The 25,483-nt window shown below is 44.9% G+C and overlaps 1 protein-coding gene across 2 annotated transcripts in view; it reads right to left on the bottom strand.

Moving 5' to 3' along the window:
* The window catches only part of ALDH18A1 (aldehyde dehydrogenase 18 family member A1), a 508,980-nt gene that overhangs the window by 125,593 nt on the left and 357,904 nt on the right, over positions 1 to 25,483 (bottom strand). For both annotated transcript variants that reach the window (XM_086922580.1, XM_086922579.1), the window contains exon 11: positions 11,046 to 11,145. In XM_086922580.1, the coding sequence (XP_086778706.1) occupies positions 11,046 to 11,145 (100 nt within the window). The remainder of the gene's footprint in view (positions 1 to 11,045; positions 11,146 to 25,483) is intronic.

Genomic DNA, 25,483 nt, shown 5'->3' on the forward strand with positions numbered 1-25,483 from the left:
TCCAATAAAACCCTCATTAACCCCACGTACCGCTGTCCCAGTCGTTTCTGCACCACAATCAGCTATCTCTATTGCCCCGGGTCAACAAGCCCAGTCCACAGTGGTGTCAGAAGTGGGATCTACTCCCCCAGAACAGGACCCAATCATGGACCAAGTCATTCAAACCCTAATCGAAGGCCAACAGAAACTGGAGTGGGCTATTGGCCAGCAAATCAGTACTGCGGATGCAGACCGAGCTCTATTCCGCAGCACCATGACCCAACAGATGGATAACCTTCAGAAAGTGGTGCAGACCCCAGGGACCGCAGTGTCGGTAGACCGGAGACCCTTCGGGCCCCATCCATCGGGGGTCTCCCTACAGAAGTACATTATAGGCGAAGACCCGGACGCCTTCTTGGTCAATTTTGAGCGAGCTGCCCGCGCATGTGGGTGGCCAGAAGATAAATGGCCTTTCTTCCTCGCACCCCAGCTGACGGGAGAAGCACAGACAGCATACCAGGTTGCTAACCATTCCGGAACGTCCACCTATGCCGAGATCAAGGGGGTGATACTGGATCACCTCGGTATGGACGCAGAGGCATACAGGCTTAGGTTTCGGAAAGAAAAAGGAATCACAGGGGAAAATCCTAAAACTTTATACTTACGTCTGAAAATGGCGGCCGAAAAATGGCTGAGACCGGACAACAGGAGCAAAGAAGAGGTCATGACAAGTATTATACTGGAACAATTCATGGAAGCTCTACCATACGGGACTCAAAGATGGTTGAGGCAACATCCCGGCCTAACCGCAGCCCAAGCGATCGAAATGGCAGCAAACTATACCAGGGCCGCACCTCGGACCTTTCCATGGGAGACGGAGAAGTCATCTAAGACCACAGTCCCTCCACCCAAGTTGGAAAAAAAGAAGACCGTCTTCGAACCGGTGAAACCAAGGCCCTTCCGCCCAGACCTTCCTCCTTTAAGGGGTCCTCAGTGCTTCGAGTGCGGTGAATGGGGCCACATAGCAAGGTTGTGTCCCAGAAAAAAGCCCGCGGAGGAACCCATGGAAGTTGGGTATATCCCTAAGGCAGTAATGTACAGCGCAGAAATGGGACCTTCATACTATGTAAAGGTACGGGTGAACCACACTCCTGTAAAAGCACTCCTGGACTCTGGTTGTAGACAATCCGTAATAAGGGAGAAACTAGTGTACCCCGGTCAGATAGGGCAGGAGGGCGAAGTGCACATTCGGTGCGTTCATGGGGACGTCAAAACTTATCCCATAGCGCGCATAACCATTCACCCTATAGGAAGGGAACCCTGCACCGTAAGAGTTGAAGTGGTGGGGTCCTTGCCGGAAGAACTGATTTTAGGGGTGGACAATCCTCAATTCCTAGCCCTGTTCAAAGGGGAGATAGACAAACGCCCTGCCGAGGCTTACCTCTCCACCGAACCGTGGGTCATAGACAGGGGGTTTAGGTATGCACAAGCTAACGATCCCACCCTGCTGAATGCGTGGGAGGCCGCACACGTTGCCCTGACTTCTGACTCACCTCAGCGATACCCCCGCTTTAGTATAGACAATGACCTGTTATACAGAGAAGGGAAGGAGGGAGAACCCAGGCAACTAGTGGTGCCCCGTGCATTCCGAGAACAGATACTGTTCTATGCCCACACACATTTGACAGCAGGACACAGTGGGGCAGAGAAGACTACCCAAAACATATTGCGCTTGTTTTTCTGGCCAGGCATCTATAAAGAAACGGAGGCCTATTGTCAACAATGTGAGGTGTGCCAGAAAAGGAACATGACCAAGCCCCCAGCGCTGCCGTTACAACCCCTACCTGTGATTGGCAATCCCTGGGAACGGGTGGGTATGGACCTCATAGGGCCCTTACCCCGTTCCTCCAGGGGGCATACCTATGCACTAGTGGTGGTGGATTACGCCACCCGTTTCCCGGAGGCCTTTCCCCTAAGCAGTCCCACCACAAAGAATGTGGCAGAAAGGCTTGTTGAACTGTTTTCAAGGGTAGGGTTTCCGAGGGAGATCCTAACGGATCAGGGGACGCCCTTTGTGTCACGTATGATGACAGAGGTATGTAAAACACTGGACCTACAACACATCCGCACATCTGCATACCACCCACAAACGGATGGTTTAGTGGAAAGATACAACCGGACCCTGAAATCCACCCTCAAGAAACCGTTGTCATCAGAACATAAGGAGTGGGACAGAATGCTTCCGTTGGCTCTTTATGTGGTAAGAGCACAGGTCCAGAGTAGCCTTGGATACTCTCCCTTCGAACTTCTGTATGGCCGGCAGCCGAGGTCCTTGCTAGAAATAACCAGGGAAACATGGGAGAGAGAAGAGGCTAACGAGCAACGGTCCCTTCTAGAATACACCCAGCAGTTGAGGTCACGGTTGGGGAAACTGAGGGATTTGGCCTATTCAAATCTGAAGGCAGCCCAGAGTCACCAAAAACGGTGCTACGATAAAGGCAAAAGATGGAGGACCCTGACTCTAGGGGACTGGGCATTGGTGTTACTACCTTCCTCCACTCAGAAATTTAGGAGCGAGTGGAAAGGGCCATATCAAGTAATAGAGAAGTTTGGCAACACCACATACAAGTTACAAATGTCGCCCACCCGTAAACAAACCTTTCACATGAATCTACTGAAAAAATGGTTGGGACCGGTACCTCGCTCCTCCAATCTAGCCCTCCCTGAGAGCAGTGAAGAATCCACCCTTGCCTTCTTACCAATCAACCCGGAGTTGTCCGACTCGGCGAAACGGGAACTGCTGAATGAACTCCGCCCTTTTTCTCCCTTGTTTTCGGATACCCTGGCTGCACCCACCTGGCAGAACATGAAATACGCACTACCCAGGGCGGTATAGTAAAACAAAGGGCATATCGCATACCCGCCGCAAAAAGGGCGGACGTGAGAAGGGAAGTAGCTAGTATGCTAGAGCTTGGTGTCATCAGACCCTCTAAAAGTAATTGGTCATCCCCAATTGTCATGGTGCCCAAACCTGACGGGTCCACCCGTTTTTGCATGGACTTCAGGGCATTGAACGCCATTTCCTCCTTCGATGCGTTCCCCATACCCAGGGTGAACGAATTGATTGAACGTATAGGGGAAGCCAAATACATAACGACCCTGGACCTGACAAAGGGTTATTGGCAGGTACCCTTAAGGGAGGAGGACCGCCACAAAACTGCATTCGCCACCGAGGAGGGACTATACGAATTCAATGTACTCCCCTTCGGCCTCCACGGTGCACCTGCCACCTTCCAGCGGCTTATGAATACGGTACTAGCCCCACATAGCCGCTACAGTTCTGTGTATTTGGATGACATCGTCATCTTCAGTCATACATGGTCAGAGCACCTGGAACATGTATCGCAGGTCATGGCCTCTTTGAGAGATGCCCGATTGCATGTCAACGCCCGAAAATCCAGGGCAGCTTATTCAAGAGTAAAATATCTCGGATTTATGTTGGGGGACGGAGTGATAGCACCCCAAGAAGAGAAGATCAAGGCAATCACAGAAACTCCGTTTCCAACAACCACCAAAAAGGAACTCAGGGCCTTTTTAGGCCTCATGGGCTATTATAGGCGTTTTTTAAAGAACTTTGCCGATATTGCCACCCCCTTGACCAATTTACTCCAAAAAAATGTCAAGAACACCTTACCACGACCCCCCTCACAGGAAGCCATGAATGCCTTCATTCTATTGAAGAGAGCCATCACCACTAGTCCTGTGTTACTGCCTCCAGACTTTGAAAAACCGTTTTCCCTAGCCACTGATGCTTCGGATACGGGTATAGGAGCGGTCTTATCTCAAACAGGGGAGGACCAAATTGAACACCCGATCCTGTACATCAGCAGAAAGCTCCACCCTCGGGAACAACGGTATCCGACCGTGGAAAAAGAGTGTCTGGCAATAAGGTGGGCAGTGGAAAAGTTACGGTATTACCTGGAGGGGAAGGCCTTTACCCTCTACTCAGACCATGCCCCTTTGCAGTGGATGCAAAAGAACCGGACCCAGAACGCAAGGATACTGAGGTGGTTTCTCTTCCTCCAGCCCTTTTCCTTTACCGTTGTGCATAGGAAGGGGAGGGACAATGGGAACGCTGATTTCCTGTCTCGCATGCCAATGCCCGTTCTCCCCGATCGGGAGAATCCAGGGGGGGAGGAGTGTAACGGGGTGGTGAGGCTACGTACGGGTGACGAGTGGTGGGCACCCAGAAATGACCTAGTACACCCTCATTCATTGCAGACTGAGACATGGGGGACGGACCACGACGAACTTGATGAGGAGGAACATGGCTCCTTTAAGTGGGCGTATACGGAGGAGGAGGACCCGCCTTCGGCACACGTTAACGGACCCGGATTGGATATGAAGGAGGAAGTGTATTACATGGCGTGTGACATCACCACAGGAGAGGCGGCGAGGAGCGGAGACGGAGACGAAGAACCGGTGAGCGAGGAGAGAAGCAGAAAACCCGAGGAATTCCTGGAAGCAAGCGGAGGAGAGTCCGAGGGAGAGCCAGGAGGCCAACGACCCTGCGAGCCGCCGTGCCACTCTCCCGGGGGAGGAGCGTGGCTTTCCCAGGTACGGCAGCGTATGGCGGCTTGGGTAGAAAGCAAGCTTGTGCTATAGTGTAAATAGCCCCTGTTTGTGTCCTGCGTGTTCCCCCCCCTTTTGTTTCACTTTTACCCCGCGTTTTTCCCTCACCGTCTTGTACCTTCCCTCCCCACTGCACGGACCTAGGATTGAGTTGCACGTTCACTGGGGACAACTATTCCCTCACATTTCACCTGGTCCCATCGGTGCATAAATACCCCAGCGGACGGCTGAACTAACGGCTCCCTCTCTGTTGGTCTTATCTTTACATGGGGCACCGGAGCCAAGAACTTGCCTAACCCCAGGACCCTGACCAGACCTCGAAGGCAACGCTGCGTCCAGGAAAGGAAACGGAAGAACACCAACCGCCAAGACGGATCCCAGCCAGTTCGCAAAAGAGAGACTCACCTTTAGAACCAGGAGAACATTGATGTTAAAATCTAATCGAGGCATTCCAATAAAACCCTCATTAACCCCACGTACCGCTGTCCCAGTCGTTTCTGCACCACAATCAGCTATCTCTATTGCCCCGGGTCAACAAGCCCAGTCCACAATGATTATGTATTTTTAAACGTTGAAGACACTCTTCATATCGATAGTAAGAATAGTAGACCACTTCCTTATGTCACTTACCTCAATTTACCAGTAGAGTATGGCGGGAAGAACGTCATGCATGCTCTGTGTTTTGGTCTGTCTTGAATGTTTGTTTGACTTTTAGGAATCGAATCACTGCCAGTACAGTACATATTTGGCGGGCTGGCCACGCTGCTTTCCTAAAAATCTACAAAATGATAAATCTATCTTTGCATCAGTAGCAAAAGTTGAGTGCGTGGATTAGAATTCTTAGTTTATGGTCGGGGCCACTGGATTTATTGCTGCAGGGGAGGGCCCAATACATTGTGCAGCATGAAAAGGCAAATAATCCTGGTACATTTTGTGACGGTGTTATTTCATTACATTATGATTTCTACACGTTAACATTGTTTGGAAAAAGGTTTGACCTTATGGCTACCTAAAATATAGCAATAAGCCACAGAAAGGTGTTTGCAAAGCACCTTCTACCGAGTGGCAACGCGTTTTTTCCCCAACCAAATTTTATTGGGTTTTCAAAACATCTTCATCTTACATAAATCACATTCACATTATACATATAAAGAATACATTTGCCCTCTGGTATAGTCAGCCAAAGTCCTCTGTAACTAAACTCCTATTTAATTGCGGGTTTCTAACGTGCTAGAATCGACTCCCGAAGGAGTATCTCTGCCCAATAGACCGCTGGGTAACCCGTCCTGGCTTTCCCTGTGAGATGGTCCCTACTGGGTATCTCCAAGGTGAAGCCAGGCATCCCAGGCGTATGTGGGGGGCCGTTGTGGAGATGAGGCAAGCTGAAGCCCAGAGTTGCAGAGTGTGATCCCTGGTTAGAGTAGGCACCGAGGTGAGAATTATCGAGTCCGCTGACCCTAGTCCACGGCCCTGCCGCGTCAGCAATTGAACCCTGGTCCTGGGCCGTTCTCTGCTCTCGGGTCTGCCACCTCTAACCAGTGAGCCACACCACTATTGCCCCCTTGAATTGCTATTGAGTTAAAGTAGTTGTGTCGCTGGATGCCGCTAGGTCTCTTTAGAGTGGTTCCCAATCTGTGCACCGCGTCACCCCAGTGCGCCATCAAAACTAGTCGGGGCGCCGTGAAGAGATACGCACAAATCACACAGTTTACGAACCACTGGTAGGTGAACATTCCTAAGATGTCGGATATCTCTAGCACTGAAAGAGTTACAGCTATTGCTGTCACTGGGCACACACATGAACAATTCAGCAGCGTCGAATCCTAGCCTCCGAAAAAGCTGCTACTTTGAATCTGTTAAACATAGGTATTGTATATTTATATATTGTTATTGACAATGCCAATAACGATATATAAATATAAAATGTCATTTACAAAACCAATAGCTCCAACTTTCCAAATGCGAAACCTATTGGCAACGCCAGTGCTTGTTACAACAGTTAGTAGACAGTAATAATTCTGGTGATTCGGAGTTTGCAATGCTTCTCAGGTACAGTGATCCAAAGTAAGCAATCCCCAAATCCCCCCCCCCCCCCCCCGCCCACTTCAGCATCCCAACTTTGCCAAAGCCATGACCCTGAGTTAACCAAACATTGGAAAAAACTGCTGTAGGGGAAAACCCTTTTGGGGGGTCCACTAGGTGCACACGTCTCCATCCACAGTGTGGGTGTGGACGGGTGCCTAACAATAATCATGATACATTGGATTAGTGCTTTAAGCTGTGTAGCAACCTGTGCGGTTGCGGTATACAAACGGGTGGTTTGATATAGTCTGATCTGATAAGGCAATCCATCGTGTCGCGGCGCCCGGTAGGGAGCCTAAACAGAGGGCACTACATGCATTGTCTACTTCCTGCCGCCACAGTACCCGGTAATAATAGATAGTGGCAACATGTGCTGCAGGAATTTATCACCAAGGATCGTAGTATGTGTTAGCTGTAGACAAGAGAAGATGTATTTGGATCAATATGTTGCACATTAAGGCGCCATCCAATAAGCCTCATGGGGGATGGCAAGTGTCCAAATGTGCAACCTCACAAGTCAGCTTAGCAGTGTCCTATCACCGATAGGTGGTATTGTCCCATAGTTAGACATCAGCATTAGCCCTTAGTAGACTACATTCCCATTCAAGAGGCACTTAGGTACATGTGCGTATAGTAGGCCACATCAAAAGTCTAACCCACTTCACAACTAGGCCGTCCAAAACTTGCAGAGTGTAGTTCCGCAGCTCATTTTGCCTAAAAAATGATCAAATTTACCTTAGGAGGGCCGCTCATTCAGTATCACTGTGTACGTTCTCACGTCCACTTGCCCTACGCCTACGGCCAAATTTCTTGATATATTCTTGCGCTGCTTGCGGCGTCAGTAGTATCGTGGATCTACCTGCATTGGTGACTGAGTTTTGCCGGGTAGAGCATGGCATATTCAATACCTAGGTCTCGCAATTTTTTCTTTACTGGGCCATATTCCTTCTGGGCCAATTGAACTGCCATGGTGTGATCCGGGTAGAACTCGAGCTTGTTGCCCTGATGGGTGATGTCACCTTTCTCTTGCGCCAGTCTTAGGATCGTGTCTCTGTCCCTGTAGTTTAGCATGCGGGCAATTATAATATGTGGCGGAGCACCTGATTTCGGACGGGGTGTGAGGGAGCGATGTGCTCGTTCTACAAGAAACACCGACGAAAGTTCTTCACCTCCAAACAGGTCCTTTATCAGGTTTTCCACATACTGTTCCATCCTACCAGTGTTGGTCGATTCTGGCAGACCCGCTATGCGGACGTTGTTGTGTCGAGACCTGGCTTCCTGGTCCTCGACTTTGGCACGCAGTGTGTCCATTGATTTCCCCATGGTTGAATTCATCTTCGACTGCTGATAGTCTAGTCTCTGCCTCCACTAGCCGTTCGCCGTGCTTGTCTAGCTTGGCAGCCATGTTGTCCACTCTTAGCGCCAGATTGCCCAATTTGCCATTCATTTCCTGTAGGCTGTTCTGTATTGCCCGGAGCACATCTTCCATTCCGCTCCCCCCTTCCGCGTCATTGTCACCCTCAGTTTCTGAAGGTGTATTTGTATTTTTTGGTTGTTTTTTCGCTTCGAACTGGAGCTTTGTCTGTTGCTTCTCCGGCTTACCCATCGCGCTGTCGCGAGGCGCTGAGTCGCAGCGTTGAAGCGTGAGTATGTTGGTGGCGAAAAGACTCCCTTGTGTCTTGGATTTCTGCAGAGCCGCGTATCACGCTCCAGCTTCTGTATGCATGCACTTGCAGGGGCGCAGCCAGGCCAGGAGGGCAGGGCAGTCGATGATTAATATTGCGCCATCGCTGATTACAACCTCGTGGTCGACAGCTCTGCCACCTCAGCGTCGTAGGTCATCTGCAATTTCATACAGTGAGCACAGCATCAAGTAGCCTGAGTGCTATGGTCGTTTTTAACAGTGCAGTGTGTCCGTGAAACCTGATTATCAGTGTCACCGCAGTATTAGGCGCTGGTAGCATGCAATGATGAGTCGGCCCTATGATAGAAGTCAATGCATCAGCACTGATGGTCTGCTAGCTAAATATTGTACAGAGCGCAGCTCTTATGTCAGATAGGGGTCGCCAGAGACAGCAGTCACGATGGGAAAGGCACTAATGCGCCAGTTAGAGCATTTGGGGGGAGGCAGCTTTTTCATCACCATCGTGCAAAATGCCCACATCATATTACTCGTTTTGGGCTCCGTTGTGAAAGTGCGTGCTCACCAGGAGACTTCTGTGTAGGGGCAGCTTTGCGGCGATATTCAATTTCATTCGTTGCCGTCTGTATTGCGATGCAGGGTGAATCTCCGCCCGTGTCTATTTGATTGCATCAGCCTCAGGCAGTTCGGAGCCGCGTTCTCCGCGCTGCACAGCGGGCAGGGCTTCCACTCCGTATGCGTTCCAGCCTCACCGCCATTTTAGCTACTTCTCCCACTTTGTGGAAAGCACAGTCAATGTGGTCATTAAGTGCTCCGAATTGAACGCAGACCCCTCTCCGCTACCGGTTGCAGTCGGACATTATCTTTCCCCGTTTCTTGCCACTGAGACAGTGTAGTCCCGTGTACGTTGTTAGGGTCGGAGCGTCTCTTGGACTGCGATCATGGGCGCCGCTATTTTGGCTCGCAAACTGCAAATATTCTTTCACGCCGAAAAGTACCTTAATAAGCAGTCTTCAGGGCCAAAGGTCTGCGCACTATATTATTGAAACATTCCGATCACAATATCTTCCACCAGATCTCGCCGTGGACAGCTGTAGTACCGCTTTTCTGGCAGTTAACGGCACCCGTCCGGCGGAGCTGTCTCAGGAGCCAGCCCTCCCGCAGTGCGCCCTCTAGCGCCCCCCTGCAAAGGCTTTACCATCAGGTGAATGCTATTGCGGGTTACCAAGTGCCAGATCTCTTCAGCAAGTCCAGAGAGCCGGGGGACTGGACAACCCTCCCAACCCTGCTTCAGTATATAATACATGGCTGCGATCTTGTCAGTCTTTATTAGGATTGTCTTGCACCATATGAGTTTGAAGAATGCTTTGAGGGCTAGAATGATGGTTAGCAGCTCAACATACTTTTTCTGATGCCCCTAGTACTGAGGGGTTCAGATGCCTTCTAATCTCGTGGAGGTGAGTGCGCCTCACCATAAGGGACTTGTCGGTGGTGATGGTCACCTGTAGAGAGGATCTAGAAGGGGCATCCCAAGTAACAGTGTTGCTGTTCCACCAAAGGAGAAAGTGTTGCACCCTGGTTGTTACAGACAATAGTGGCCAGATGTATACAGTATTTTTGTGTTTGCAACTCGGCCCGTTAGCGAGCGCAAAAAGGCATTTTGAAATGTAGAAATCCCTATCTGCGATTCGGTAACCTATACCAAATTGGGTTTGTGAGTCAATATTAGGAAGGGGCATGTTTAGGGCGTCCCTTCCTAATATCTAATTGTAGTGGAATGTGTTATTTTGCACCTGAAATGAAACTGCATAACATGTGCCCGCCTACTTCATGTAGGTGGTAACCCATTCTCAAATAGGAAGGGGAGTCAAGGATCCCTTTTGTGAATATTTGTTAAAACATTTTGCAAGAGCAGACTGTGGTCTCACTTTTCTTTTTGAAACGCATCCCGTTTTGATTTGCGGTAAATGGGCTGCATTAAAAAAAAAGATTGCTTTATTTAAAAGCAATCACAGATATGGTGGTATGCGGACCCGAGCAGGGCACCATCTCTGTGATTTTTGCAATTTCCAATGGGTCACAAACTGAGACCTACCCCATTAATAATCATGAGGTAAGTGTATTTGTGACCCAGTGGTAATCGCAAAATGTGATCTAGCACAGACAAAGTCACTTTGGTGGAGCAGTGAGAGGACAATCCTGCAAGGTGTTTGGTGCAAATGTTCGGAGACACTTCCTTCTCATTCTCTTGATTTCGATTGGAAGAATGTGGACAGTAACATTAAATTAGGGAGAAACAGGCTGTTGAGGGACTTACATTGGGGCTTACTCAAAAAGTGCACTCTTTAGTACTTTTTTTTTAGTACTACTATAGTACTATATACATACTACTAAATGCTGTTCACAAGTCGGCCTGCAGAGACCTCTGCCTCTCCTAGCCCACGTAGGTTTCCTTTTTAGTAGTAAATGTGGAATCGACCAGCAGGAGTGGAGAATACTTACTCCTAAATGAGCTGGGATTGGGGAAGGTTAAGGAGGGGTTGAGCGGGACATGCAAGTACTTCCATCTACAAGATTGTAACTCCCTTGCTTGTTTGAAAATAAAAAGGAAAAGCCTTCCAAAAATGTCCATTCATATTTATACACCTAGTGCCTTGCACAACAGCCATTCCCAACAATTCTGAGGTCAGCAGTGCATAGAACGTCCTACCTTTTGTCTCGGCTTCTTCCATGTCTTTTTTATTAGCCGAAAGGATCTCCTCTCTATGGTCAGTCAACAAGTCAGCAAGATGAAAAATAACTTCTGCTCTCTGTAATGACAGAATGGGAAGAGTACGTTTTTTCTGTATCTGTACACACTGCAAAATGGGAAGATTTCTGATTACATCCCGACCATTATTTCATTATTTTTTCACCACCGTAACCTGATGGGCCTGTTGTCTTTATCAGTGGCCAAATCTAGATTAGTAATAGCCTGATTCTAAGCTTAGCTGTCACAGTGTGAAATTTACTCAAGTGGAAAAATTACAGTCAACTGACCTTAAACACGTGAACAGCCAAAACGTCTGGTATTTTTGTACATTGCAGGCAATGCCAGCATACACAAGCATCAAGTGACTTCACAATAAATATGTAGAGAAATATAAAATAATCAAGAGATAGGTGTACAATATAAAGTCAGCAAAGCTGAAAGAAAAGCAAAAAAAATAAAATCAGAACTACTTATAATGCCCGATTACCTACAAATGTGAGAAAAGGAGACAACTCTTGAAGTAAGAAAGATAATGTTATCATAATGATGACTAACCTTTTAATCCTTTGGTTTTTTTTCCATTTCAACCTGTGGGCCGTAGCACGTAGTGGCACAAATGGAAACTGCTTGGAATTGGAGAGCTATACATAAGCATGTAGATGCACTACACCTGCTGTGCGCCTTTGCTAGTGCATTTGTTAGAAAAAGAAGCAGATCTGAATGTGCTTTCTGACCATCAGCAGAGGGATTATCAGAGAAAGGATAATGGTGAATGGTGTTTTGGTTAGTCTTAACATAGTCATTATGAATAAAACTTTATTCTGTTCTTATGTCTCAACTAGTCTGACATTCTCGCCTGTGAGTGAATCCCACAGCAACTCAGAATGAGCAAGGGAGAATGAGAACGGTAGCTTCGGGCAACCAAGGCCTGGACATCTGCAATCCCAAAAAGTTCCTGGCCAAATTTTGTCTTGTTCAGGGAGGAAGCCAGGGTCGGGTGGTGTCAGCAGAATGAGTGTCGGGAAGTCCATGTAGCTTCAAGGCATACCTGTTTGATAGGCACCTGAAGAAGGATGGCACATACACTGGCTTAGCGATCATAAACTGTGCCCCGACACAGGATGAATACGATACTCCATGTAACGTGTAGAAATGGTGAAGCATGTTATTACCTATCCGGCAAGGCTGGCCTGAACAATTTCTCAGGATGCAAGATAGCAGTTAGATGACCTGACAAGCAGATCTGGTTCGATCCAGTAAAAAGTACAAGACTTCACATCCAGTGCAGGATCTTCCAAACTGAGGCGAAATGGAGAAAAAGGTAGATATAAGATTCCTCTTGTCGGGGTCGCACTCCACCGGCACTTTAGAATGTATAACGGGTGAGTCTTTGGAACATCCTGAAGGGCCTGTATTTCACAATGTGCATGCCTAATATTACTAGTACCTGAAGACACAGGCTCGAAATGTCTGTGCATCAGCCAGACAAAAACCTGATTGACCTCCTAGTGGGAAAAATGCATCCCTCCTGTAAGGTGTATCTTACCTTATCCTTGGAGAAGGAAAATGCACAATACGCCTGGCTGTAGTGCTCATTTTTACGGAGGCACAGTCAGCCAAACAGCTGCTTGGAGTGGGTGCTACCTTGTTACCTGTTGAAGAAGAGGGATCTAGTGGTGTTTGTGTCGACCATCACCACCCTTGATCACAGCACTGATATTAAAGCCTTCAAAGTCCTTGAACACCAACACATTTATGTGCTTTCATATCTGGATGGTGCACACTGCACTGCTGGAGAATTGCCCCATAATTAGCCATCCTCACCCGCGCGCAGAGGAGTCTGTAGTGATACTAGTCAGTCAGAAGGAGGCACCCACCAGATGTTGGTGGGAAAATAGGCCAGAAAATTAGATACAGAAAAATCATCTTCCAAATATTAGTTATGAATATAGTTAACAAAAATATTGTCCCATTAGGTGTAGATTTTTTATTTTTAACTTTAATAGGGCGAAATTTTAGTAACAATATTCACTACACAATATTTAGGTCAGATTATATTCTGACAACACAGACTGGAGGACAACCCTACCTTTTCAAGGTCAGAACCAGACATGGGAAGACCACCATAAGTTCAGTCTGATCTTCCTGCAATTTTGCTTCAGCGATCCGTGAGGAGAAGCTGCAGAGAGTGCATGTGGACTTTGTCGGTGGGGCATCATCCATATGTAGGAAACTTGAAGTTACTGAAGCTTTTGGGATCACAGAGCTATCACGATCTTGTTGATCAACAAACGACACCCTGCCCAGCTGATGACCACTACTCTCTCTGCTGTGCAAAGCAGGAGTACAGAGTTGCCACTGTAAAAGGATTCCTTCTGTTGAGGACTAGAAAGGATTTGGAGTTGTTCACTAAGAACCCAAGCTAGTATAGGGTCTCTAGTGTTAGGGCTAATGTACACTCCAAATCCTCCCTGGACACCATTTAAATTAGACAGATCTCAAAGTGTGCTAGAAACTGGGATCTGAATCTTCATCAAGACCGTAGGAATGGCACTGGCACCAAATGGCTGTTTCCTGTACTGGTAGTGCTAATTTCCAACCAAGAATAAAATGAAATTAAAAGTGAAAAAATGAAAGTGTGTCCTCATGTAACCTAACTGGAAAAATATGTAAAGCGCTCTGATACCCGATTCGGTTCGGGTCTAGTTCGCGCTATATAAAACTCTGCAAAGAAAAAAAAAGTATTTCCAATTTTTATTTGGCATGGGCACATGAGAGCAGGCATCGTAAATGTCAACTCCGCACATCCAGTTGTTGCCCTGTACAGCTGCCGGTTCTAAGAAGAGTAGCTGGGTTAGAGCGAAAAAATGTGGATCAGGACGTGCACTGCTCCCTCTTTTCTTGGAAAAAGCATTAATGAGTAGAAACCATGCCTTTATTTATGATGGCTGGTGAATCATAACTACTCGTAAAGGTTTTGGGGTTGCCTGCTGGAGCAGAATCAACCTAATACGTGGAGGTTGTTGAAGATGCAGAGCTTAGTAATTCTTCATCACGTCTTTGGCTCTCAGAATATAGAGGTGCTAGTGGAGAAGAAACCTTCCCCATCCACTGGTGTGGAGTGGGCCTCCAAGGATTGAACTGAGGAGGACATCTGGTAAACAGGGAGGTCACTGGGATTTTTTTAGCCTGAGCAGATGCCCATCTCATGCCACGCTTCATTACCTGTCTGACTGAATGCAAGCCCAAGTGATGTGCCGGCCATCTGTGAGAAGCCTCTCTGCTGTGACCTGTTAATTTAAGGGGGAACCCAACTGCCTACAGAAAGAGCTGCACTATGTCTGTCAAAAGAAGACCTAATCCACAAGAAGACCTGCAGAGGGCCAAGCTCGGAAGATGGTACAAGACATCCTTTAAACTGACGAAACAGTTCAGGAGTATCAAGGTTTACACAGTACAACAAGTCAGAAGTAGGGAAACTCAGACGGCATCTGACATTATTTGATGTCCTACTTATCTCCTTACCAGGACTTCAGTGGATCACTGGTACCTTAAAAGGGCAGTCTCAGAAGGTAAGAAAAATATATATGTATATATTATATTATACATATCCCCTCATAAAAATTCCACCTTCCACCATCGAACTCAGGGCGGGTGCATCAGTGTTGGTGAGGGTAGAGTCTTGTGTGTTACACAACAACTGCAGAAAAAGGTACAGAGCACTCTAGGGGATTTAAATTCATTTAATAGCAGCAGTAGATGCATTTCAACATCATTACCTTTCTCAATACTTTCAATTGCTAGAAATATAGTACAGAGCATTTGGTTGGTTTATATGGTCCATTGGCTTGCTTCATCGATGGATTCTTAGCCAATGGGAGGGCTGCACTTGTGATGCTTACACTGCGGTCGCCATGTCATTTCGGCATCATACTATCACAGCCAATCTACACGCACCATCGCAGGCTTAAATGCCTTGTCTTGCCCCACTGGGCTTAAGGTGCCAGTCACGATGCCAAGCAGAAACGGTGATCCGCATTTCCTAGGTGCAGTCCAAATGGGACGTCACTTTCACCACAGACTGAACAGGTGGTAGCCACTACAGTTTTAGTTAGGTTGACCAGAGATAGGGCTTTTTCAGATTTTTGTACCTTTATAACTTTGTACCCATTTGATGAATGTGCACGAAACTTTCAAGACCTGCTGCCCCGGTATTATTTAGGGAGGACTGAAAATGTGGCGGCCTCTGGCCAAGGCAGTACAAAGAAAAAAGGGGGGGGTCCCAAAAAAGGGCTCCAAATCCAATGTATTTTCCGTAGACTTTTTTTATTTTATTTTGCATAGCGCGAAAACAGTCAGCTGGATTTTTGTATAATTGGAAGTACATAGTAGGGGGGGGTATAGATAATTCTTTGGAGTAGTGCAGGCAAGTACAACAAGTAAATGTTAAGCTATACAATATTTTTTAGCTATATCTGTGGCCACTGTAGTACAGTGGTACATAGTGATGACAAGGGATTAGCTGATTGGCTAATGTGTACTTTCCCTAAACCTGTTGGCAGTCATATTGTTTTACACACCAGTTTTAGTGTGTTTAGTTATAGAGCTTTAAGATCATTAAAAGATATAGTTTAGCTTTGCAATTATAATTACACTGAGGTTAGTATAGGTGTGATATGCATGGAATAATGGTTTTGAATGTTTTAATGCATTTTTTTAAATTTACGAAGTACCGTGATATAGCCATGTGGGACTCCAGAGAGTAATGCAGTACTGCAATAGTATTTTTTTAAAACCAACCCATATATAGTGATATTTGTTAGGTTGTCTCTTAAAAGAGCTGTTTTTTGTGACTTTGCATTTTGTATTTAGATATGCTGAAGTGGGAGGTGGTGGATGTTATTAATGAAGATATTCTTGCAGCTGCAAGGACACCATCTGCATGACAAAGGGAAGTATTTGAAAACAATGTTTAGGTGAAATGGAGGATGTGATCTCGTATGAATGCAAATACAGTTTTGTTGATATGTCTGCACATTTTCTCATACACTGCTGACATTTTAATCTAGTAATTCCATTTTATCCTTTGACAAATATTGGAATAGACAAAATGGGTATCAGGAAATAAACTGTGAAAGTTGCATTCATCTCAATTTCAATTTTTTACACCCGTCAGGTGACCCATTACATTGCCTCCACAACAAATAATTATAACATGTGGATGCTCACAATTTGTGAGGACTTAAGAGGTAGGATATTATTCCACCTTAAACCTCTTTTACCCACCCATGTAATATCAAAATTATACTCAAATCCTCATTTTCTTTGCACACTTTCTAGCCTAAAATACATAACTGTGCCCAATTAACCATACATGAACCATATTCTTTTAACACAACCAAATATCTTAAATGAGCAGTGAGTTAATGCAGTAAAGTGAAATTTCTATGTGCTATTCTGCAACTCACTGCTGTACTCTTCGGTTAACCCCTTCCATGCTGGTGACGAACCCCAGCTCCACGGTGCTCGTGTGCTGATGACGGCTGGGGTTCGTCACGGCCCGCCCCTGTTCGTCCGGCGGCCGCACACGGGGGACATCGCGGCCGCACGGAAGGGGTTAATGTCCGTCTTGAAAATCTATGACTCTGTCTCCAGTTTCTGTAATGTTGTCACCTTCAGACTGATATATCAATGAAGTACCATTCTTGACATGGATTTTATTTTCCGATTGAAAAATTGAATGATATGTGTTAAGTGAAACGTTTGGTTCATCTTACTAATGTCTGTTACAGGCTATTATGGCTTTTTTGCTGAGTCAATTATCTAATTAAGAAATTAACAACGATTGCATTAATGTTTTATTCCATATGTGTTATATTTGATCTTCATGTAATCTGTGTTGATTTTTTCTATTAGCTATTTTTATTATTGTGGGATGAAGACTCTGTATCTTGTTTTGATATTAATTTGTATAATGCATACACCAAATTGCACAGTATTGTGTGTACCAAAAATATAATTTGCTACTCATAACCAAATCTATTGAGAGGATGATTTCAAGCTAGGTCGAGTTATTGGTTGTAAACTGATTATATGTAGTGTATATGCAAAGCTGGAAAAGAAGTGTTGTACGATGTTTTTAAATTGCTGCTCTTGGTGATGGGTTTCTTTTCTGTTTCTATTACTTAACCTGTTTCAACATGGCCGCCAGATTTCTTTTGGGTCGACGAAAATTCTTACTTTTATTTTTAGGCTTTATGATATAACTTCAACATCACAATGGTTAAAATTGTTTTAAATCACCCTATTCTGCCGTTTTATGAGGTCGATCGGGCTTTCCTGTAGATCGATTGCAATATGCCTGGTGCGGCGATCAATCCCCTTTCTTTGTTAATGGTGGTACGCTTATAAGGCGTGCAGTCATTTACTTCGTTTCCCGCAGAGTTCGGATTGCCGGTCTGATGCATGATGGAGATCGCACACTGAGTTTCGCCTTGAAGTAAGTTAGGGGTCTGTTTTGGGTTTGTAAGCCATTTTTTAAGGTCCCCTTGGCCCCTGGAGCCTTCTGCCATTAGCGTAATTTTGATTTTGGCTCATGTCATTTCACCCATCCGCGCATTTTAATTTTCGGCAATGTTTATTGTTAGGGGTAGTTCGACCACCAGGGTTCTTTTTAGCCCCTGCCAAGTTTCGATATTGATGATCCAACCGGTTGCTCAAACATATTGTTAATCTTTCTGTGTGGGAGACATTTCCAATTTCCCCTGTATTGATGTCCGCATTAATCTTTTGACTTGATTTGTATGTTTACACGCTCGAGTAACTCTTGTGTGTAAGAGGGTTTCTATTACGCAATATTTATGTTTTCATTTGACCTATGAAGGGGATTCTTCCTCCAAGAGGTCGTTTCACTCCCTTAATATCTCAACTGCTATATTTTTGCAGTTAGGTTGGAATTGTGAATCTACTTAATTGTATTTTTTCTTGGTTTCAGTAATTAATTTTGGAGGGCCCTGATGTTGCTAAAAGATCCTTTCCTCACCTGAATTTTGCTCTAGTGGTGGTTTCCATTGATGTCTGCCTTGGTGACTCTACATTTAATGTACGAGTTTTTGAATTTACAGGTATGAGTTTTTGTCTCTACCCTATATCAAAGTCTCTAATTTTTGAGTCTCGCTGAATTGTACAATCATATCTTCTCTCGTTTTAGGACTCCCCTGTTCCCAAAACCTTTTATTAAATAATAACAATTCTTGGATACGAGGAGTTACAAGGCAAACAGCTTTTCAAGGTTTTTCTGTTCTCACAGCCTTTGATATTTCACTTCTCTCTCAATTAGTTACACTCGGTGTAATTGTTGGGCTGATTGGTTCTACATTTCTTTCCCCTTCCTTTGATCATAAACCTCTTTTTGATTATTCACCAATCCCAAAACTCTTGAGCACATACTTTCGGTGTTGGTTAAGGCCTGAGCTGTTTTGAATTGCATTATCATTTATCAATACCATGTACATGTTCTTATTTCTTTAGACAACTGTGTTAAGTGGTCGCTTCCCACTCTTGAAGCTCTTTGTCCTGATGATGAACCTTTAAACAACTTTGGGTTGAAACGTCGTTGAGGCTTCCAACATGGCCTAAATCCTAGAGGACATTATTGTTTGATTGTACACTGTGTTGATTGCTGTATATATATATTTTCCTCTGCCATTGTGTTTTTGATTTTTTACATGTCCTGTGTCATTATAGATTCTGTATGAGTGTAACTGTTTTTGCGCCCTTTGCTTCTTATTAAATTTTTTTTCCTGCTTTTGTGATTTATCTTTATGGGTATCTAACTATACAGTGTATGAGTATTGCTCAAGAGCCACTGTTTGGATAATAGTTATTCTACAACTCAGGCCAATGACTTTGTATGTAAAATAATGTAGTTATGAAAGAAACATGCTGATTGGGTCAATATGATATTGGTCTTGTAATGTAGTCCAAAGACTACTACAGAAGGCCATTCTTTCCTAAAAGGAGTACATTGTAAACTTTTAACATGTAACAGAGTATATACAGCTATTTAAGTGCAATTGAAGGTTATAACGGTCTAGTTATCCACACATGAAGCATCCTCTTTTAACAACATCAAATTCCTTCAATAAGTTGTGACTAAATGCAAGAGAGTGAAGGTTCTATGAACTACCTTACAACACTGGCCAATGACTTTGTATGTAACATCACATTGTTATGAAAGAAACAGGCTGATTGGTTCAATAGGAGAGTGGGCTTGTAAAGTAGTCCTAACAGTAATACAGAAGGCCATTCATTTCTGACAAGACTAGACTGCCAAATGTTAACATATAGCAGACTACATCAGCTCTTTCAGTACAATAGAAGGTTATATGCTCATGTCAACCAATAGACTATATACCATTGGAAATATACCACAGTCATTTTTTGGAATACAGTTGGTGGTTTCTACAGTTCAACAAGCACAGTTGTATATAGTGTCATTTCACAATCCATCTTAGTTGTATTTTTTCCAGTGTTGCAAAAGAGAATGCTAATTTGCACCCTGGTGTTTGAGAAATAATAGGATCCATGAGTTAAGCTCCTGTTAGTAACATCAAAAGAACATAAAATAAGACAATATTGTTTTATTATAAATTTTGAATGATTACTGTATGCAACATCTTTTCGAGTTGACTCTTTGCATTGAAAAAAAGAGAAACATTTGGTACTTAGTAAAGTACCTATAGTAAAGTATCTATAGTAATTATTAATATAATGGACATTTTTTAATTCCCACAACTTACCAATCCCAGCTCTTTAAAAAAACTTTGAAAAGAGTTCTAATGAGAACTTTTTTTTTCTTCTTTTCGGTTAGTTTTGTTGTGGTTTATTTTATTTTTTTGTGTCCATTAACTCTAGGTCAATGGGACCAACAAGAAATTAAAACACAAAAACATCCAAAAGGTCACAAAAAAGTGTGCTGAAACCAGAAAAAAACTAACAAAAAAACCTATGGGTTCTAGGGAGGACAGCGTTGATCAATAACCATCTTATGGTGAATGTTCAAGTCTCTCTTCCCTGTACAATCACGGTTGTTCAGTACAGACGGTAGGCTGCAGTCCCCACGTATGGCTACTGCCATATTTTATATGTGATAATATTAAAGCTACAAAGGTTTGAGAAAAATATTAATAATCCACAATTAACACTGATAAATCACATAAAAACACAGAATAATATCAAAGAAAGAAAATCTGAAGGGGGTCCAACACAGAAATGATTACAAAAATATATTTTTACTAAAGTAACAAAATATGAAGAAACACTTACAAGACCATGGTGCTCACATAATAACACAAAGGACATCATTAACAACATAATATACAATGTAAAACAAGAAAACAATGGCCAAAGGAGACAGGGTTTTAAAACAAGAGTCAGTCCAACAAAGAACAGGAACAGAAAGTGGCACTCAATGCTTCCTTATAAATGATTGCCAAAGGCAGGCGTCATTTGCGTTTCCACCTATGTTATTTTTAAGGTCATCATCAAGACAGGGACATAGTTAAAGGAAAATTCAAACAAAAACTTTTTTTGTATGTTTCGAGATAAACATTCCGAAAGTGAATGTATAAGGGCGACCTCATAAGAACTGCATCAAGAGTTCAGAAAAAAGAGAGAACTAATCATGTGCCGACACCAGTCACAAATTTTGTGCAAATGTAAGGATCGGTACAATTTTCCAACATGACCCAATAGTAGTTCAGAGCACAACGCACCTGAACACAGTCGAACAAATCAAACAGGATTGCATCTCACTTCCCGGCATATTTTATGTGTGGACGCAAATTGATAAACGGTTGTCGTTTAAAAACCCAATAAACTAGAAAAGACCACAACATTAATCAAAGCTCACAGTTTAGTTATAGTTAGGGGCTATTACATTAGGGCACTAACACATATGAAGAACTAGAACTCCCCAATGTTTTATTTATTGTCTTTAAAATGAAGAAAGGAATTTGTAAAGGATTTATGAAGCTATAATATAGATATATATACAGACACACATTTATTTGTGTATGACAGATGTTATTTTTACCTTTTCCAAGACATATGGTGAGTTATAGTTCTGCAACTGTATCCCTAAAATGTATATGTAAAAATGGAGCAAAGTATAATGAGCATAATAAATTGTTACATGAGACAGTGAAATAGAAAACTATAACTATGTTATTTCTAATGTTTAAGAAGTTTATGTGTGTTGATGCCCTAATGTAATAACCCCTAACTGTAACTGAACTGTAACCTTTATATGTATATATCTATTACTGGTGATTGCATACATGATGAGATGTAGGTGTGGCATATGCGACATGGTTATGGGTGCACGAGACGGCACATAAAGCGCTTAACTAAAAACCAGATACAGAAGTAGCTCCCTGTCCAATCACTACGTGGCAGGATATACTTTGTGGTTGAGAATGGCAAAGAGCAGAATGTAACAGTAAACGTAATAGCAAAGGAAAAAGTAAATTAGCAGCAGCAAAAATGTGGACCATACAAATAATGCTGACGGGTCAAAAATTTATCATTTTAGTGCCACCATAAAACATCTTGGCTTCCTAGGAACAAATACGATAATAACGTGTCTTTTTTCATCTACAGCAGGACACCTCACCTCTTACTCCACACTTGTGTATTTTCTATTGTTTTTTCAAGTTGCTACAGAATTTGAACATAAAATGCTGAATATAACTAAGCATCCAATACTAAACAAGATTGTTGCAGTTCTTGTCAATTGTTGTGCCCTCACACCACTGTACAACCAAATTTAGTGTACCATGGTGTGACAGCACTGCCTTCTACCACCTTACTTAACTATACAAAGAACTGTGGGAAGTAGAGAATGGTGACAGGCATGTGTTGATTTAGATTTATATACTTTGTTCAATCAATATAGGAATACTGAATTAGAGCGTACAACATGGACAATGTGCAGTAGGAAAGTATACCACATTTAGCCAAGTCCTTCATAACATAAAACACACATTTTGGAGATAATGAAACATCCCTATCATGCACACTATGATTAAGGGTCCATCTCACAGGATCACTAAAGAACTAGTATGGGGCGAGTTGGAGAATGGTGAGAAGGAGAGGGGCGTTAACAAATGTCAGGCTTCCTCTTCATTAATAATAAGGACAATACAGTGTAACTCTGTGCCTTTTAGTGCCACAACAACGAACACTGGCCTCACTCCCTGCAGCCTCTTTACATGGATTGGTGACTTGGTCGGTCTCACCATTTCTTAACTCTAATGTCAAGGACATGTGGTCAGTTCAGGTTTTGTTCCCCATTTTGGGCTGTGCTCTGGACTCACTAAGACTTTAAAATGTAATTTTCTACCTCTTTATTTGGAAAACAAATACTTTCTCTCCATCCTGCTATGTGACTGGAAGTAGATGGAAAATATCACCCCATGACAAATCAGGTCCATTTTCAAACTTGGAGAGCCTAATGGTGCATCAAGCATGCCCCAAGTCATATAAAAAACTACTTTCTGGGGGAGAGGCGTTGGAAACTTTGGTGCACAGGTGCAATACGTGGAAATCCGAATGCGCTGGAGGTTAATGCTGCGGTAGCAAACGATCGCTATGTCGATCCACTCAGCCGCGGACCGGTGATGTGTCGATTCTTTTAGCAGCCAAGCAGGGCCGGCGTTGGAGTCAGCGCGGTGGTCTTGGATGTTAGAGACACAGTGCACTTGATTCGAGCTGCGGTGGTTCTTTGGACAGGCACTGCGTAAATTTCATAGGCTGCACAGCGGCAGTGACTGGAAACTGCTCCTGCATGGCAGTGTTGAGTGAGAAAAACAGGAGCTGGAACGGCGATAAGTTGAGTTTGAAGTCTTTTGCAACCATCTCCAAGGGCCAAAACTGGAATTAAAACCACTTGGCAGGTCAGAACTCCCAGCAGTGGAATTCAGGGATGTTGCAGGCAGGTCAGAACTCCCAGCAGTCGAATACAGGTATGCTGCAGGCGAAGTCTCCGATGGCCCCAAGACTTCCATCAGGAAGCAAGCTCACACAAGCCCCTTGAGAACCTTGGAAAAACAGGATTCAAATGCAAAGTCTAGTTCTTTGACTACCCACAGACAGAAGCAGAAACTGCAGGCTAACCCATCAAAGCAACACACAGCAAAGGGGCAGTACTCCTCCTGACATCTCACATCTTGACAGAGTCCTCAATCCAGAAGGGTTCTAAAGATATCTGGTTATAGGTCCAATACTTCTACCCCATTTGGCCTTTGAAGTAGGCATACTTCAAAGGAAAGTCTTTGGTGTCCACAAGATCCAACATTGGCTTCAGACAAACTATAGGGGAGTGGAGACAGCATTGAGAGGCCAGGCAGAGCCCTATTCAGGTGTCAGTGACCACTCCTCCCACCACTCTAGCTTAGGAAGGCACATCAGCCTGGTGATTGGCAATCAGAATATGTAGGGCACACCTCAGCTCCCTTTTTGTGACTGCCTAAAGTGATGCACAAACAACCCAGCTGTCAGTCTAAATCAGACGTTTATTCCACAGGCAGGCAGAGTCACAGGATGGTAAAGCAAGAAATTGCAGACTTTCAAAAAGTGTCATTTTCAAACACACAATTTAAAAACCACCTTGCCTAAAATATGTGTTTTTAAATTCTGAGTTTAGAGAGGCCAAACTTCAAATCTTTCTCAATTGAAAGTTACACTTGTAAAAAGTGACAAGGAAGCTCCAAAAATAACCTATGGGAGAGCTAGTCCTTGCAATAGTAAACAAACGAAATTGGCAGTATTTCACTATCAGGACATAGACAACAGTACATGTACTACCGTTCACATACACTATCCCATGCCCATGAGGGTACTTTAGGACAACCTAAGGGGTGCTTTTCATATAGTAAAAGGAAAGGGTTGGGCCTGGCAAAGTGGGTGCACTTGCCAGGTTGACATGGCAGCTTAAAACTGCACTGGCAGACACTGCAATGGCAGGCCTGAGACAGGTTTACAGGGCTACTCATGTGGGTGGCAGAAACGGTGCTGCAGGCCCACTAGTAGCATTTGATTTACAGGCCCTGGGCACACAGAGTGCACTCTACTAGGGACGTGGCAGTAAATCAAATGTGTTAATCATGGATAACCAATCATAATTACAATTTATACAGGGAGCACTTGCACTTTAGCACAAACTAGCAAAAACGAAGTCCAGCAAACTATCAAAAGTACAGGCGGGGGGCGTGGCTAACTGCCGAGCGGAATGGTCGCTTGCTAAATCGGCTCTCCGCCCTTCGCCAAATAAATCCGTCCATTCATCCGCCCTTCCCTTACGAGGCCCCCCATAAAGATCGGGGGTCTCTACTACTCCAGTCCAGGTGTGTGCTCCCAGGTTTTTGGCCACCTGAGCGGTGCGGAGGCTGGTGAAATCTCCCCTAGAGCTGCCCGTGTGGAAGTTGAGGGTGCTGCCCTGTGCCCTAGGGGCACCATCAAGGAGCCTTGCTTCGCCTGCGGCCCTTGCTGCTCCATCTTCGAGGGACCTCGCCTGTGCCATCCATCTCGTCGCGGGATGGCGAGCACACCGCCTGGCCATGCTCTGGGCCGGCTCCCCGTAAGTGACTACTGTTTTTCCTCCTGGCCTGGTAGTCCTCCGCCTCCCTCGAATATACCCTGGCTTAGGCTGCTTCTCCGCCTGGGCCCCGGTCAGCCTTCCGCTCACGCGTGATAGCGGAGGGGTGGGGACAGAGGCGCCACATTCTATCTTTGCTGGCCTGCTCGACGAGACCTTCTCATTGGGCGACTACCTTGGATGTGGTGGAGTGGCCTGCTCCTGCTTGTTTAGACCTGGAACCCGCACTGGCCAGCATCCGCCTCCACTCTCTCAGGACTTTGCTAAGTGCTGGCCCAGTGGCTGCCCCGCATGGCATGAATATATCGTAGCACTCGCCTCGGTGACTGTGCTCCGGTTTCTTGGCCTGAGCTCTCCCTGCCTGCCCTTACTGTTCATTGGTCTTCTGGAACCCCGTTTCATTGGCCTGGGTACTTGTTGCCCTGGTCAGAACCTATGATCCTGTAGGGGAGTCAACGTCCTGGCGGTGGTGTGTCCTGCTCCAACCCACCTGGCCGTGCCCAACTGGGGAGATTGACAATCGCTGGTCGCCTGGTGCCGGACCCCTCGTCCCCCCCCCCCCCCTTTAATCCTATATTGTGGCCCGGGTGCGCTCGCTTGTTGTCACTGGGACTGCCCTGTGAGATTCACCTATTTCTGCGCCTGGGAGTGGCTGCCTCTACCTGTTTTTGCAACACATTGTTCTGCCCTCCCCCCCGTATGGCCTCCAACAGGGGACACAGGTCGACGACCCAGAAAC

This window comes from Lissotriton vulgaris, chromosome 5, assembly GCF_964263255.1.
Source record: "Lissotriton vulgaris chromosome 5, aLisVul1.2, whole genome shotgun sequence".
Lineage (NCBI taxonomy): Eukaryota > Metazoa > Chordata > Amphibia > Caudata > Salamandridae > Lissotriton > Lissotriton vulgaris.